Raw genomic sequence first — 17,035 nt, forward strand, 5'->3', positions numbered from 1 at the left:
CTGTAACATACTCCAATGATAAAATTACTTTTTTTTTTTGACTTCTACCTATAAACTATTTGCCAGGTTTTCTCTTTTCTTTTCTTAATTTCCTCCTATTGCTATACCTTTTAAATATATAATGTTACTGCAGCAACTCCTTTTACTATCCTATTTCTTTTGAATAGGAAATTGCTATATAGAGACACATTATTGGTATAGATTTTATCTAAATTTCAGTGATAACTCTGTCTAATTTCTCTCTGTGTATTATGGTTCTTACTTATTCTAACTAGTTACCTAAACTTTAGGCATTGTGTGTTTATAAGAGTTTCCTTTGGGGAATTTTGCCTACTTATAATTTATGAGTGTATCTACTGTGATTATTTTTTCATGCAGCTCCTCTTTAGAGTAGCCAGCTTGGTGGATATTTACACACAGTTTTATCTGTTTCTTTAATCCTTTTTCATTTAAAGTCCTTTTTGATTGGATTTGTAAGACACCTGGCAAATACATTTTCATGAGCCTTTGTTAGGTGTATTCTAATCTTCAAGCTGAGTCTGTCACTTTTATATTTTAAGCTATGTTCCAGAAGGCCAAATTCTATTCTTAGGTACCATCTTCTTATCCAGCTGTTTACTCCCAAATCAAATTTTCTTTTCTGTATCTGTTGTCATCAACAAACAGCAGTGAAGAAAACAAACCTGTGCCCAATGGTCCTTCGTTTCTTGCTCAAGAATTTGTAATCAGTGCCAATACTTTTTAGATTCCTTCTGGCAATATGGTTTATACTCATGTGATTACCAGGGGCATGCTGTATTCTCTGTTTTGATGAATCTTGGTAAGTACTCTTCTTTTCTTTGAGTGCATGATCCAGAATGATAACAAATATCTCTTTTGTTATCTGGTTAGCAAGAACTTCCTCATTATAGCTCAGTAGAAATTCATTTACCATTACTACTCTTTTTTTTTTTCTTTTGATTCTTTCAGGATAACATTTTACTTTATAACTTCTTTGACTCTATTAAACTCAAATAGAAATAGAAATGGGGGCTTCTATACCTTACCAAAAGATCCCTGTGGGATGCTCTATCCATTGCTCCACCCAGCTGCCCTAAACAAATATTGGCTTAGAAAATCATGCATGTTTATAATTAATAAGTTTTCTTAATATATCAGTACATTAAAATTAGAGAGGAACATTTTAATCAGGTTGAGTTTCACTCAAGAATGTTATGAACTGCATTAGAACCACTAGTCATACATTTGACACCTCTATCCTAAAAGGACAAACATCTGTTTCTTCCTCAGCACCAAGCCTTTTCCTTTTCAGAAAGATCCTAATTTTTTTTTGGCTCTTTTGGCTTTTTTCTTCCTTTTCTTTTTTGTGTGACTCTCTTCTACTTTCTTCTACTTTTGACAAGACACACATTTTTTCCTCTTTCACATAGGGAAATATTCTATTTCCCTTTTTTTATGAAAAAAATTTTGAATCCAACAACTTGGAATGTGGAAATATATTCCTTAAATCCTTCATCTCACTTCTAAGAGAGAGGGAAGTCTTTTAGTGGAGTAAAGATAGTGATCCCATGGTAGAAATAGTAACATATTCAATGCAAGTGAGGGCATGAATTAAGTTAAATGTGCTTTCTATGATGATTGATAATTTTCTTGCTTTTAAAAAAACACAAGTACCTGCAAAAAATTACAATTACTCTTTGATGATACTTGAATGTTTACAAATCATACTTAAGCACCTCTTGAAATCCATTGTAGTCAATTATTATCTATTAATTACTTCACAATTCCACCTAACAGATTTTCTATAATTATACTTTCCCTTTCATATCCTTTAATACCTTTAATACCAATTTCTATTTCATCATCTACTCTGCCAATTCCCTTAACCTTCCAATTTGTTCTACTCATCTTTTCTTATATTCTTTGTCATGTCATCTACTGTTTTCTCTTTCTCCTCCAGTTCTAATTCTTGGGTCAATCTCTTCACCTCCTTGTTCCTCAGTAATTTTTAAAAAAATATTTATTCCTTCTTAATCTTGTTTTTTCCTCTTCATCCTCTCTCATGGGAGCCAGAAGTAGGATATGAATTAGATGTTCATTTATCCCTCCTCCCCCTCACATTCAGTCTTTAGCTTTACTGATAATACTCCTTCAAATCACCTAAATAATTTTTTTTTATTATTCAGATCAAGACCTTTTTTTCTATTCCTTCCTCAACCTTTTACCACACAATATAAAAAGAGAAATTATTTCCTTATTCTTTCTTTTCCCCCCTCCCTGATTCCTTCTTTTCTTATCTATCACTTTAGGTCCTTTCTTTAAAGCCCCTTTTCTACCCTCCCTCACCTTCCCAGTAGATCCAGTTTATCTGTATATGTATTTTCTGAGCATCTATTTAAAAAAAACCCAAAACCTCAATCATATCAAATTGAGAAATATTTTGGAATCTTTCTTTGTTGTGCCAGGTTCCTTTTATTGTTCTGCTTCAGTTTCCCTATTTGTCCTAAGTTTCCCTAATTGTCCTGCCTCAATTTCCCTAAATTGTTCTGCCTCAGTTTTCCCAATTGTTTTGCCTCAGTTTCCTTGAATTGTTTTGCCTCAATTCCCTTGGTTGCAACCCTCCTTTTCTGCTCATTAGAACTGAGATAATTAGAGCTTTGGAGATCTGACATTCCAGAAGATGAGACTCCAGATGTCCTATATCAGATACCTAAATGACATTGTTTATAATTCTTAAGTTTCAGATTTCCTGGCTCTAGTTGGACACTTTCTAAGTCCTCCCAATTTGTTAGAATATATGGTCCAACTTCCCAACTTGTCAGAACTGGATTGATGGTCCCTGCCTGGGGATTCCCACTCACCAGAGTTTGGACTCCACTCTGCTTTGTCTGCTTGAGCTTAGAGCCATATATATGTCATTGGGAAATTCACATTCACTGTTGGATTCTTAGAGACTAATATAGTCTCATTCAGCCCTGGGACCAAACCATGAATCCATTTGGTCCTAACACAATCTCTCCCTCTCAGAAATCCAAATAAAATATTAAAATCTCTCTAATCTCTATCTTGCCTCAGTTTCTCTGACATTACATCCTGTGAATGAGTAGATTGGGCTCATAGTTTCTTCAAATTTTAATCTGTGATCACTTATGGAAGATCAGAGACATGGGGCCTTTTCAAAAGTTAATGATAAATGAAAATCTAGAAATAAGCTAGACAAACTATATATTTAAAAATAATTTTTCCTGCTTCCATGTAAAAGCAATTAAAAAAAAAATTTGAATCCCAAATTTTATCCCTACCTTCCTCTCTTTCCTGGTTTCTGAAATAGAAAGCAATTTGATAAAGGTTATACATGTGCAATCATGTAAAACATTTCTGTTAGTTTCTGCAAGTGGACTCTAAAAAGAAAGAAAGAAAGGAAGAAAAAAAAGAAAAAAATATTATGCTTCAGCCTATATTCAGGCAACATTAGTCTTTCTCTGGAGATGGATAGCATTTTTTTCTTGATAAATCCTTTGATATTGTCCTGAATCATTATATTTTATTTCTGAGAATAGTTGTCACTTCCAGTTGTTCATTGCATAGTATTGCTATTGTTGTGTAAAATATTCTGGTTGTGATCATTTCACTTTGTATTAGTTCATATGTCTTAAAATGTGGTTTTCTCCCTGAAAGCATCCTACTAGTCATTTCTTTTAGCACAAAATCATATAGTATAGTTTGTTTAATCATTCTGCAATTGACAGACATTTCCAGTTCTTAGCCTAGGTGAACAAAATATTAGAAGTGTCAATCCCTATTTCCTAGCTTTAATGCAACCGCTTAAATTAGAACATTTACCATGCCTACTGAGGGTACTTGTAGGCTCTGTGAAAGAAAAACTAGTCAGAATTCAGGTAGAAATTATAAAAATAACATATGAAAATCATTCCTGCTTCCTGAGGCACAAGTAATACTTCATAGCTTCTCAAATATTATTTTTGTATTTTTGCCCTTTTCAGGTTCCCTATTCTAAAAAGCAACCAATCAACATTTCTCCTTTCCCTGTTGCCCTCTGTATTTCTAATGTATGTTAAAAAATGGATTGTCTGCCTATTTGTTGATAGTACTTATTGTTCTGCAAAAAGTGGGTCAGACTGAAAAAAAAAAAAAAAAACCCAAAGCAGATTGGTTTCATTGTAGCAATTAACTGGATGAAGAAGCTGCCTTTGAACATTTTCCTCTTCGGGCTAATAGCACCATAGGAACAAATGGAGTCCCTGAGTAGCTGGTGCTCCATTTATCAATACATTTGCAGCAGCCTTGTTCTGATAAAATTAGTGGCAAATGAGGTTTTCTGTCTACTATTAATTTTCACTGGAGTTTTTCTTAGAAATTTCACTTCTATTTGAATAATAATTAAAAACCAGAGATACTTGTGTGATTCGAGGGATAACATGGAATACCCCCAATTAGATCAAGCATTTGGCTATATACATTTGGTTTAATAACGTTCTCAGTTAATTGGGCAGAATTGATTTGTTTTGTAGAACTAATGTTCCAGTTGCCTAGGGATTAAATTGTTGTAAATCAGTAATGACATTTTAGTGTAGACTTTCTGATAGAACATGTTTTATCCAGTTCTTCCACTATGTTAGCAACTAAATTTAATTATTAAGTAAAAGGAAGCAGCTTTCTTCAGGAGCCCTTGCTACAGAGACTATAATAGTCTTGTGTGGCTTTTGACAGAGGTGGTATAAAATGATATATTAAAACTGATGACTGTGATGACAGATAAAAATGTTTCTTGTTTAATCCAATTATGTGACCAGTTGCATGGATTGGAATGGAATTTCCCCCAATATTGTCTTTTCTTTTATTGCAGATTGTTCACAGAACTCTGGCAGCAATGTTGGGCTCCCTTGCCGCATTAGCAGCATTAGCTGTTATTGGTGATGTAAGTTGTGATATTTCAAATGCTTAGCTTATTTCTTGATGAGATGTTACACTTAGAACTTTTGGGACAATCCAATTCAGTTTTAAATAAAAGTTTTTCTTCCTTTTGTCATTTCTGGAACTTTTTCTAGTAAGTAGACTAACAGCCCTTCCATAAGCTGGTGATCTTAGAAATTGGTATGGTTATGATTGTTTTTAAAAACATTATACAGAATTGAGTTTCCCTTTGGTTAAACTTAAATAAAAAGCCTATGTTGAGAATAAATTGGTTTCTATAAACATGTATCTAGAGTTGGAAGGAACCTCAGAGCCCATCTAGTTCAACCTTTTCATTTTTTCATATGAGGACATGGAGGGCCAGGAGGCCTAAGTAAATTGTCCAATATCATATAAGGAGTAAACAGTGGAGGCATAAAATGGATGTCTTTTAAATCAGTCTATTTGGCAAAATGGCAGAATACCATCTATTATTTTACTAGTTTTCAAAAAAAACTTAAAGCATTAATTCAATTAAATTAGTTACTTTAATGTATTTCTATATGTGTAATCACAGAGTGATGGGGTAGAGTTTAGCATCTCAAATGAAGGAGATGATACACAGAATCTTAGATTTAGGGTTAGAAGATATCCCAGAGCCATTTAGTCCATCTTCTTAATTTTATAGATGAGGAAACTGAGACCCATGAGATTAGGTGACTGTGTTCATTCTTTTTTTGATGCCAAAGGGATATTTTGATGACTGCTAAATTATTTCTTTAAAATTCCTTAATTTTTTGTTCTATATAGTGAATTTGATATTTCTAATTATAAATCAAGAAACTTTACTCTTCTGTTGTTGATTTTCTGGTCCCCCTTTTTGATTTGGTGTTGCTAAATCTCATATTTCCTTTTCATTTATTCTGAAGAAATATTTGTTTAGTTTCTGAAAGGTACCTAATACTGTGTTCTAGGTGTTGTTTAGAATATCAAAGAAAATATGTGAGATAGTTCTCGTCTACTGATGTCTACAGTCTAGTTGGAGACACATGATAGTTTGGTAACAATGCAAAACTAAGTATAGTTAAACATCAGAATAAGTGGTATGAACAAAAGAATTATCTGAGTTCAATAAAGGAGAAGGCTTCATGGAGGAAGCTCCATGGTTTTGAGGCTGTTGACATTGAGGATGGTTAAGATTACTTTAGGGCTTAGAGAATAGGAGTGGGAAAAGTATACTAGACCAAAAGTCAAGTTTTTGAAATGGCAATGAATATAATATGTTCAGGAGATAGTAAGAACATTGGCTTGGCGTAGCCCTATTGTAGAGGGAGAGGTAAAATATGTAGGTGAAATGAAAGCAGATTATGTAAGGGGACCACTGGAGAGTTTTTACCAGAGAAGTGACTTGAAATTAATGAATCAGAAATTCATTTGGCAGGAGCATCTATGATGGATTTAGGAGAGAGAAAATGAAGACAGTGGATCCAGCAATGAGATCTTAGGATAATGAAGTTCTGTACTAGAGACATGGTAGTGGGAAGAATATAAAAGATTTTTCAACTGGATTCAGTAAATATATAGTATAAAGGAAAGACATGAATGAAAGCTAGATATAGCAGGAGATAAAACTCTGGGCCAGGAGTAAGAACTTTCTGACTTGAAATTGGGGATCTGACACTGTGTGATTTTTGAGAGTCACTTAATCTCTCTCAACATGTTTCCTCAATTGCAAAATGGGGATAATAAGAGCATCTATCTTATAGGATTGTTGTGAGGATTGAATGAAATATTATTTTTATAGCACTTAGCACAATGCCTGGTACATAGTGGGAACTCAATAAATAATTATTCTCTTGCTTTCCCCATGTTTCAAGCCTGATGATTAATAGTGCCATTAATATAAATAGAAAATTATCTGCTGGCAAGGGTCTTGTCCAAGGTCACATAGACATGTGATTTGAACCATCAAAAGCTTGATTTGAACTCAGGTTCTATTTGTCCAGAGCCTATATTCCTTCTACTGTATTTTGCAGCCTCTTTTAGAGGGTTTATAGGTAATACATCTCTCTATCTATGTACATACACACATAATTATAAGTGCAGTTTTGGGTTAGATGACATTATTATTAGATAACATCTCTATCAACACTGACATATTTTTTTTTAAAAATCACATTAGTTGAATTTGTTCACAATCAGTTATCAAAATAACAACAAACAACTTAGACGCACAAGAAGAGACTGAATGTAACAAAAAAAAGTAGTTATGGCTAACTTAAAAATTATTTGAGCTTTTGCATGTAGGCAAGTAGAAGCATAGTAACAATGGTGATTATCACAAAGTCTCTATAGTAAGAATCATAGTAAATCATGTCATAATTGCAACATACAAATTTTATAGCCCTAGAAACCTGAGTTTAAAAATCTACCATTATTAATTATAGATTGAATTAATTCTGTTCATTATATCCACTACAATGACTGAGAATGTGTAAGGAAAGTATGGTAGCATAACAAAAAAGAGTATTTGCTTTTGAGTGTAAAGTCCATGAAGACATTAAAAAAAAATCTCTCTATACCCTATGCTTAATATGACATTGTTGAAATGAATCAATAAAAACCACCACATTTACATACTGTTTTAAAGTTACAAAGTTCTCTAAACACTTGATCTCAGATCTTACAACCCTGGGTGATGAGTATTAAAAGCAAATATTATTTTATCTGTTTTACTTATAAGGAAATTGAGGCTCAGAATTGTCAAGTGACTCATTTCATATAGCAAATAAGACTTGAATTCCAGATCTTTCAGATTTCAGATCCAGGACTCTATTCCAGTGATTTTGGGACTTTTTTGGTCTTATGACCAGTAAAAAAAGAATAGAACACAAAGATTAATATTTGTATATTTATTCATTTCTAAGTTATATACTGTGCTACTGGAATAATGTCATAAATTATAAAACAAAAAATAGAATCTAAAAGGATGTAATAAATAGTATTTTAAAATTTAAGTTATTATTACCTTTATGTTCTTGAGAGTAATGTGATTGAAAATGATTTATTAGTTTTTTTTTAATCCCTTTGTTTGTCCTGGGAACTAGATCAGACTTTATTATTTATTCCATTAACTTGATATTTGGAATTATCCAAGTAGATGAATTCCCTTTTGTTTTAGACATTTTAGTTGAAAGATACACAATACAAAAAATCTAATAAATAAGCCTAATAGTCAATGAACACAAATTTTCAGCAGGATCATGTTTTTCTGTTTTATAGCCATTAAGCATATAGAAAGCAAAAACAACAAGCAAAAGTGAATGATCTCTGATTTCAATTCATCAATTTTCCATTTTTATCTGCTTCTTTGTCTTTACATGATTTTGCTGGATGGGTAATATCATACCTGAATTTCATGCTTATATTTAAATATTTTACTTATATTTTTACATGAATGCAAGGAACAGCAAAATAGCTAGTTTGGTCACACTATAAAATGCTGGAAGGGTAGTTATATGTAACAAGATTGGACCAGGTTGTGAATGTGCCAAACATAGATGTGATTTGATTTTGCCAGTAACAACACACACTCTCTCTCCCTTTCTCTTTCCCTCCCTCCTCCTCTCTCTTTCTTTCTCTGTCTCTCTCTTCTTCTCTCCCTTTCTTCCCCTCCCCTTCCTCCCTTTCTCTCTCCTTTTTTCCCTTCTTTCCTCCTTCTTTCTCTTCCTCTTTTTCTTTCTTTTTCTTGTCCTCCCTCTCTCTGTGTCTGTTTGTTTTTGTCTTTCCCGATCACTAGATTTGTGCTTTCAGAAATCATTTTGGCAGGCTTATAATGGATAAAATAATGGATAAAAGTGAAACTGAAAAGTAGAAGTAGGGAGATCAAATAAGAAGGCATTGCAATAATCGAATTGAGAGGAAATGAGGATTTGAACTAAGATGGTAGCTGAGTGGAAAGAAGGTGATAGATGTAAGAGATGTTGTGGAGGTAGAAATGACAACATTGGGGAGGAAGGGGGAATGCATCCCACTTTCCTTCCCATCCAGCAATTGGTTGACCACATACTTCTTGGGAGGATACCCTGCTTCCCTTTAGAGAACACTACTCTATCTACTACACTGTACTGCCTTTCATTTGAACTAAAAGTAAACTAGAAATTACCAGATGCATGTTCAAATCTTATGTCCATATGTATTCCCATATTTGTATGACTTCAGTAAAGTAATTTTTACTTTTTTATTTCTCAATTTCTTCTTGTGTCAAATGGACATAAATATATTTGTCCTTTGTACATTCCAGGATTATTATATTAAATTTTATTTTACAAATACAAAAAAAAACTTAGAAAAGTATATAGCATTATTTAAATTCAAGAATTTTTCTTTATTACAGTTATAACATTTAGCAGATTCCATGATTGGATTATATGAGAAAATAAATCTGGAGATACAAGTGGTATCATTTTGTTGGAATGATTGTTTCATTTCTTTAGGAAATAATCCTGGATCTGTCTTTCTAAAAAATGGTGGATGCATGCAGTCGAATTTGTAAGAACTAGGCTGTCAGTGCTCTCTAGAGAGGAGGAGCCTAATAAGTTTAGCCCATTGGAAAGGGTTTTTAAATGAGAGGTGTTTATATGTTCACAGCTAATGACTACATTGGTGATATACAGTGTTTATTGGTGTTTTTTCTTTTTTTGCAGAGACCCAGCCTGGTCAGAGTGGTGGAGTGGATTGATTATGAGACTCTGGCATTATTGTTTGGAATGGTAATTAAAATCCTCTCTGTGAGACATCAGTATTGAACCTTGATGATATTTTCTTTAGCATTTGCTAACAGTCTTTTATTTTATTAAAAGACCTTGAAAGGTTTGAAAATCAGTATTTGATTGAGAAATGTAAGCTCATACTTGCTTGATTTTTTTCTCTGAAAACAATTAAAAAAGCCCTAACAGCTCATGAATAAGATCTAGACAGTTTTTAGCTGCGGAATTTGTCTTCTTTTTAGTGATAAATATAGCATGCTTTAAAGATTAGAGAAAAATCTATTTTACTTGAGGTTAGTACTTTGACAATATGTTGATAAGATCATGGATTGATGGAAATTTCAAGATCATAGAGTACAACTCCCTCATTTTACAAATGAGGAATCTGAGATTCATATAGTTAAATTGACTTATTAGTATGACATGTCAAAAAAAAAAAAGGACTTAGATAAAACATTTTGATGGGCATAAGAGTGCACTTAAAGCCATTACTACTGGGATCGAGGATCTCTTTCATAGGTTAGCTTCAGAGTATTCCTTTATCTCTTATCTGTATAAACTTGATTCCTTTAGTACTATAACTCAACTCTAACATAGTGATGCCATTTTGGTCCTCTTCAAAAAGGAAGGACAACAATCAACCACCCATCATCTTTTCCAAAGTACTTTCCCTCAAATTACTCTCCCATTTCCATCTGCTGGTTACTGAGCTGATGCCTACATATATATGCACAGCTTATCTCATCCATCCTTAAAATTGTAATAATTATTTTTAAATCCCTGTTTGACCTTGATATAGGTGAAACAATTCTATTACATCCTTAAGATAACATATCTGATATGTTTCCTTTTCCTTCCAACTAAACTCTTAGAAAAAGCTATCAACAATATATTTTTCAGATGTAGTTATTATGGATTTTTTTTTGCTGAGCTATACATAGGTATATTTAATAATTTATTTTTCCTGATTACATGTAAAAGCATTTTTAAACATTCATTAAAATTTTTTTTGAGTTCCAAATTCCCTCCCTCCTTCAACCTTCTCTCCTCACTGATAAGATAAGCTATTTGATGAAGGCTATACAATGCAGTTATGTAAAACATTTTCATGTTAGTCCTGTTGTGAAATAAAAACAAACAAAAAACCCAAGATAAATCAAAAAAGTTTTTAAAAATATGTGTCAATCTACATTCAGAGTTCATAAATTCTTTCTTTGGAGATAGATAATATTTTTCATCAAAAGTCCTTCAGAATTGTCTTAAATCATTGTATTGCTGAGAATAGCTAAGTCATTTAAAGTTGATCATCATACAGTATTGCTGTTATTATGTACAATGTTCTTCTGGTTCTGCTCATTTTATTCTGAATCAATTAATGTAAGACTTTTTAGATTTTTCTGAAAGCCTCCTACTCTCTCATTTAAATCCAATCCACTTGCATGTCATGGTATCACTTCCCTGATATCATGGTCCTCTTCAAGAATGAAGGACAAATAACAACAACTTATAGAAAACAGTATTCTATCACAATTATATAACACAACTTGGTAGGATATCTCCCAATTAATGACCAATTCAATTTCCAGTTCTTTGCAACCACTAAAAATGCTGCTATAAATATTTTTGTACTTAAAGATTCTTTTCCATTTTGGTTTTGGTGTCTTGGGGATACAGACCTAGTAGTGATACTGTTAGGTCAAAGGATATGCATAATTCTATTCCAAATTGCATTACAAAATGTTTGAATCAGTATGAAATTATAAATTGAGGGCTTTTTGCTTCATAAAATTGATAAATGGAAGAATATGAGGGACAAATGAATAAAAAAAACTTGTTATTAGAAAGATAAGATAATATACTATTAAAAACCCACTACCTTCATATTTACATTCTCATCTCTAATTTACTTCTCAGACACTTGTAATCTGGCTTCTGATTTTATCATCTAGCTGAATTGTCTATATGTAATTGTCAAATACCTCTTAATTGATAGTTTCCTTATCTCATTCCTAATTCTTGGGATCTCTGCAATTTGTTGTTGATGGGTTTCTTCTCATGAACAGTATTTTCTCTGTCTTTTTATGATATTGTTCTCTCTTGGTTCATCTTATCTGTCTTGTTGCTTGCCAATTTCTTTTATAGGATCATTATTTCATATTATTGTTGTTGTTTAGCCATTTCAGTTGTGTCATGACTCTTTGTGACCCCTTTTTGGAGGGTTTTCTTGACAGAGACACTGGAGTGTTTTGTCATTTCCTTTTCCAGCTTATTTTACAAAGATAAACATGGTTAAGTGTCTTGCCCAAGATCATATAGCTAGTAAATGTCTGGGATTGGATTTGAATAAATGGAGATGAGACTTTCCAAGTTCAATGCTTTATCCACTGTATCACCCAGCTACCCATTATTTCATATACCATTCCCTTTCTGTGGAAGTACCCCAAAACTCTGTCTTTGACCTCCTTCTGTCTCTTCTCTCCATTTTTCCCTCTTTCTCCTTAGGTGATCTTATCATCTTGTGTTGGTTAAACTATAATCTATCTATACATGACTCTTAGATCCATGTATTAATTTTTCTCTAACTCAGTAGAAAACACAGTCTCTCAGTATAAAAAATGTTAGCCCATGTTTGCTGGATTTTATTTTATTTTATTTTTCTCTGAAAACAATTAAAATGTCTTAACAGCTCATGAATAAGTTCTATTTCAATTCTTAGTTGCAGAATTTGCTTCACATCACCATTAGATATTTCTATCTATATATTCTGAAGTTATATCTAAATTCAGTATGTCTAAAACACAATTCATTTGCTCCCCTAAGATCCTTATTTCTCTAATTTTGTTGCAATAGTACTTATTGTCATCAAAACTTTAGCCTTCTTTGATGTTTTATTCTTTTACAATCCACCTCTCAATAACCAACGGAAATATTTAGTCTTATTGATTCAATTTCTATATTATCTGTTATATCTGCCCCTCCCATTAGCCATTCATATGGCTACCTCTATCATTTAGGCTACCAATAATTATCTTATCTCACCTGTCTTAGCTGTAGTCCACATACCCGCCAGAATGTCAATTAGGTCTGACTCTCATTCCCATTTTTGAGGAGCTCCAGGGACTCCCTGTTGTCTCTAGGAGCAAATACAAATGTTTTATTTAGCATTTAAAGCCCTTCATAATTTAGTTCTAATCTATTTTTTGTAGTTTTTGTTTTTATTATGACTTTAAAAGAATTAGTAAAAATAGACATTTTGATACATAAAGAAGATTATATATGGAAATTAGTGGTGCCAGGGATAGAATGTTAAAATCAGAAAATTCTGAATACAAATCCTGTTTTAGACACTTATTACAATTACTTTACATATTTTAGTTTTTTTTTTAAATCCCTCAAATGAGGATAATAATAGCACCTGCTTTGCAGGATGGTTGTGAAGATCAAATAAGGTAATCTATATAAAGTGCTTATAAACCTTAAAAATGCTTTATAAATCCTGGCTGTTATTTAACCATGAATTGCTGTTATATAGTTTTTAAAAATAGAATTATTATTATTATTATTTTTTTGCTGAGTCAATTAACCATGAACTGCTGTTATATAGTTTTTAAAAATAGAATTATTATTATTATTTTTTTTGCTGAGGCACTTAACACTTCCTAACTGTGTGACCATGGGTTAAGTAACTTCCCATGGTCACACAGTTAGGAAGTATTAAGTGTCTGAGGCCAGATTTGAGCTCAAGTGCTCCTGACTTCAGGGCTGTGCCTAGCTACCCCCAAAATAGAATGATTAATTATTAACAAAACTACTTTACTTATCTGTGTCCCCTTCTGAACTTCCTTTTTCTTCTACAAAAGAGAATTTAATCTATTTAAAATATTTCATTGATATTTTTTCTTTCTTTTCCATTTCTAACATTATCAAGGTCCTACCAGTCCTCTAAGGGAAGTTATTCCTAGTAACAACTATGGTCAAGCTGACGAAGTCAATATATTGGGTGTGTTGGAAAGAGTGGATCTCATTCTGCACCTATAATCTATTACTTTTCTAAGAGGATTGATACAGGCTTCATCATCAGTTTTCACTTAATTGATCAGAACTCTGAATTCTCAAAGTTGTTTTCCTTTATGGTAATATTATCCTTGCATGTATTATTATTCTGCTTCTATTCACTTAACTCTTCATTAGTCTGTCCAAGTTTTCTCACATTTTTCTACATGTGTCACGTTAATCATTTTGAAGGGTTTGTTAATGTTCCATTATATTCACATAATCATGATTCATTTAGCCATTCTTCATTTATTGGGGGCACATTTTCTTACCAGTTGTATTTTTTTTTTTGTTTTGTTATAAAACACTTTTGTGTTTTATATGGGTTCTTTTTCTGTTTTTTTCTTTGTTGACTCTTTTGGGTATGTGACAAACAATAGTATTGCTGTACCAATTGTTTCCAAGATTTATTACATAATTCTCCCCTTTGTATCCTTTATTTGTTGAGCCAATTTGACCTACTTGTTATCCTTTGTACATGGCACACCATCTCATGTACCTATGAATATACCGCCCTACCCCACACATAACTGGAATGTACTCCTTTCTCATTTTTCTTTTAGAATACCTAACCTCAATCAAAGCTCTGCTCAAGTACCACTTTCTACCTTTCTTGTCTTTCTGTCCTATTCATAGGTTATTCATGATTCCTTCCCCTTAGTTATCTTATATTTGCTTTGGATTTATTCTTTGTCCACTTATATGCCTCCATGTTGTTTTACCTCACCCCCAGTATAAAATCCTTGGAATTATGGATGCTTTGGGGATTACCCAAGTATAAGGTGAAATCTTTGTTCTCTATGAGATTACAGAATCACTGGAGGAAACAATATAAAGAACAAAAGGTGTAAGCAATACCAGCTAGTATATGTTCTGTACTCAGAATAGTACTGAGAGTAAATTCTCTATTCTGGAATCTGGATCTGGAATAGCTGAACTGGTAGCTAGTTCTAGTAGTGAATAGAAGTGCCAAGAAGGTTCTGTCTCTCAAAGAAATCTGCATCAAAACTAAGAAAAACATTATTTACCATTAAACTCTCAACTTTCTTCTTATCCCCCACATTAAATGTAAACAACCTTGTGGATACTTAGAGGCATACATAGAGAGATTGAGCCAGGTTCTGAGTCAGTAATACTTGAATTCAAGTCCTGACCCTCTGACAGATGCTGGAAAGACAATTATTCAGGCCTCCAGACAATTCTCTAAGACTATACAACAGTAGAAACATGGTTAAGAATCTATATTGGTAGAAGAAGTTTCCTCACAAAGTAACACTTTGTGTTACTTACTTTACCAGAGTAAGTCAAACAAATATCTCGTGGGCAATATTAGACCCTTAAAATTCTTAAGTGAAGCTTGAATAAAATTAAAATATAACTGTGAAGTAAAATAAAATATAGATTAAAATTACATTTTTATGTATGTATTAATGTCTCTGATTTGATACTACTGCCCCAAACCGAGGAAATCATATAGACCCTTCTCTCTCCCAAAAGGATGCCATTTGAATTCCATGTACAATTCTAGTATCAAGGATCCTCTTTCCTTATACTCACATGGACAAATATAGCTGTTGTCAGAATGAGAGAATCTCAGTAAACATTTGGCTTGAGCCACCATTTGCAACAATCATTTCCAACATGGCTCAGTGGAATTTTCTCATACTTTTGAATGTACTGATGGCAGAAGAAATGTAGGAAAAAGAAGTGAGAATATATAGATCAATATATTTCATAAAACATATTTTAGATCAACAGGGATGCATATAGAGAGTATTAGATTCCAACATAAGTTCCATCGGTATTTACTCTGTGACCCTGAATAAGTGACTGTTAAAAGAATGATGGTTGGGATAAAGACTAGGTATAAGAGAGAATACCTGCAATTCTGGTGCTGAGGAGGTTGAGGCTAGTGGCTTGAGTTCTGAGATACAATAGTGATACAGCCAATTGAATGTTAATACTGTTTGGCACCAATACGGTTGAACTTTTGGTGGTAGGACAAACTGGACCAGATAAAAATATCAAAATTCCCCTCCTATGAGCAGTGAGATTGTGCTGTGAGAGGCTGCTGTACTTCTAGCCTAGTAATGATATGGAGGTATAGTCTTTAAAAAGTAATAAGATTAAAACTCCACAATCTCCTCTAGCTCTTTCTCAATCTTTCCTTTAGGATAAAAAGAAAACCAAAATCCTTTTAACAAATAGTCAAGCAAAATAAATTTCTATGCTGACCATATCAAAAAACGTGTGTCTCATTCTTCATTGTAAGCTTGCCATTTCTTTGTCAAGATATGGGATAGTATTCTTCATTATTGTTCCTCTGGAATCTGGAACATTTCATTGATTGATCCTCCAAAATTTTAAAAAAAGATTTCATGAAAATGATTTGAATTTGTTGCCCTCCTTCCTTTTTTTTTTTTTCCTGTGTTCAAGGGCACCAGGTTCTTAGCTTGTTTTGTTCTCTAAGAAGTTCTAGGGGAAAGGTTATTCATCTACCTCACTTTAACAGTGAGAAAGTATGAAATCAGCTTAATAATTATTTTTTACCATAAGCCTTCATTGATTAGAGGAGCACACAATTCTCTAAATAGCTATTTAAAGTTATCTCACTGGTAGCTCCAAACTTCTTGAATAATTGAAACCATCTTCTATCATCCAGGGAGGCTGCTGAGGTCAGCCCCTGGAAAATTTTAACTTTAGTTAAAATTTATGTAACAGCATCACTAGCATAAAACATCTGAATGTATACTAGGTAGATTGTAGGTGACATGCTTGAAATGGGATGGGATAGAGGACAGGGGGTAGTTAACAAAGAGATATAGATAAGTCCCTATCTTTATTCAAGAGAAAACAAAAAAAGATAGAACATAACAATAAAAGTAGCATGTAGTAAGCACAGTTATTATTTTAACTTTTGTTTTGAATTAGTCATGGTCACACTCTTGATTCATCTTGAACTTATGTATTAGACTGAACCTCTTAGGTATTTTCCTACCTATGCCCTTATTTTTCTTCATCCTGTATAAATTCAGTTGATATTTTGATCCTTGAAAGACCACACACACACACACACACACACACGTATACACACACACACACACATATACATATATATACACACATGTATACATATATAATCTTTCTTATGTCTTATTCTATCTAAAGCCTATCACTTTTCTGTCAAAAAGTTGGTTTTAGTAATCTGGACTTGGCAAATGCACTGATTAGAGTGCTAACGTCTTTCAAAGATGTTTTTACAATTTAGTTTTTAATATAAACTGTTCTCCTGATTCTGC

General features: G+C 32.8%; 1 protein-coding gene across 1 annotated transcript in view; it reads left to right on the plus strand.

Annotated features, from left to right (window-relative positions):
- OCA2 (OCA2 melanosomal transmembrane protein) overlaps positions 1 to 17,035 on the plus strand; it is a 533,107-nt gene that overhangs the window by 82,962 nt on the left and 433,110 nt on the right. Inside the window, exons 9-10 of the mRNA XM_051990569.1 lie at positions 4,868 to 4,939; positions 9,621 to 9,686. Of these exons, the coding sequence (XP_051846529.1) occupies positions 4,868 to 4,939; positions 9,621 to 9,686 (138 nt within the window). The remainder of the gene's footprint in view (positions 1 to 4,867; positions 4,940 to 9,620; positions 9,687 to 17,035) is intronic.

This window comes from Antechinus flavipes, chromosome 3 (assembly GCF_016432865.1).
Source record: "Antechinus flavipes isolate AdamAnt ecotype Samford, QLD, Australia chromosome 3, AdamAnt_v2, whole genome shotgun sequence".
Lineage (NCBI taxonomy): Eukaryota > Metazoa > Chordata > Mammalia > Dasyuromorphia > Dasyuridae > Antechinus > Antechinus flavipes.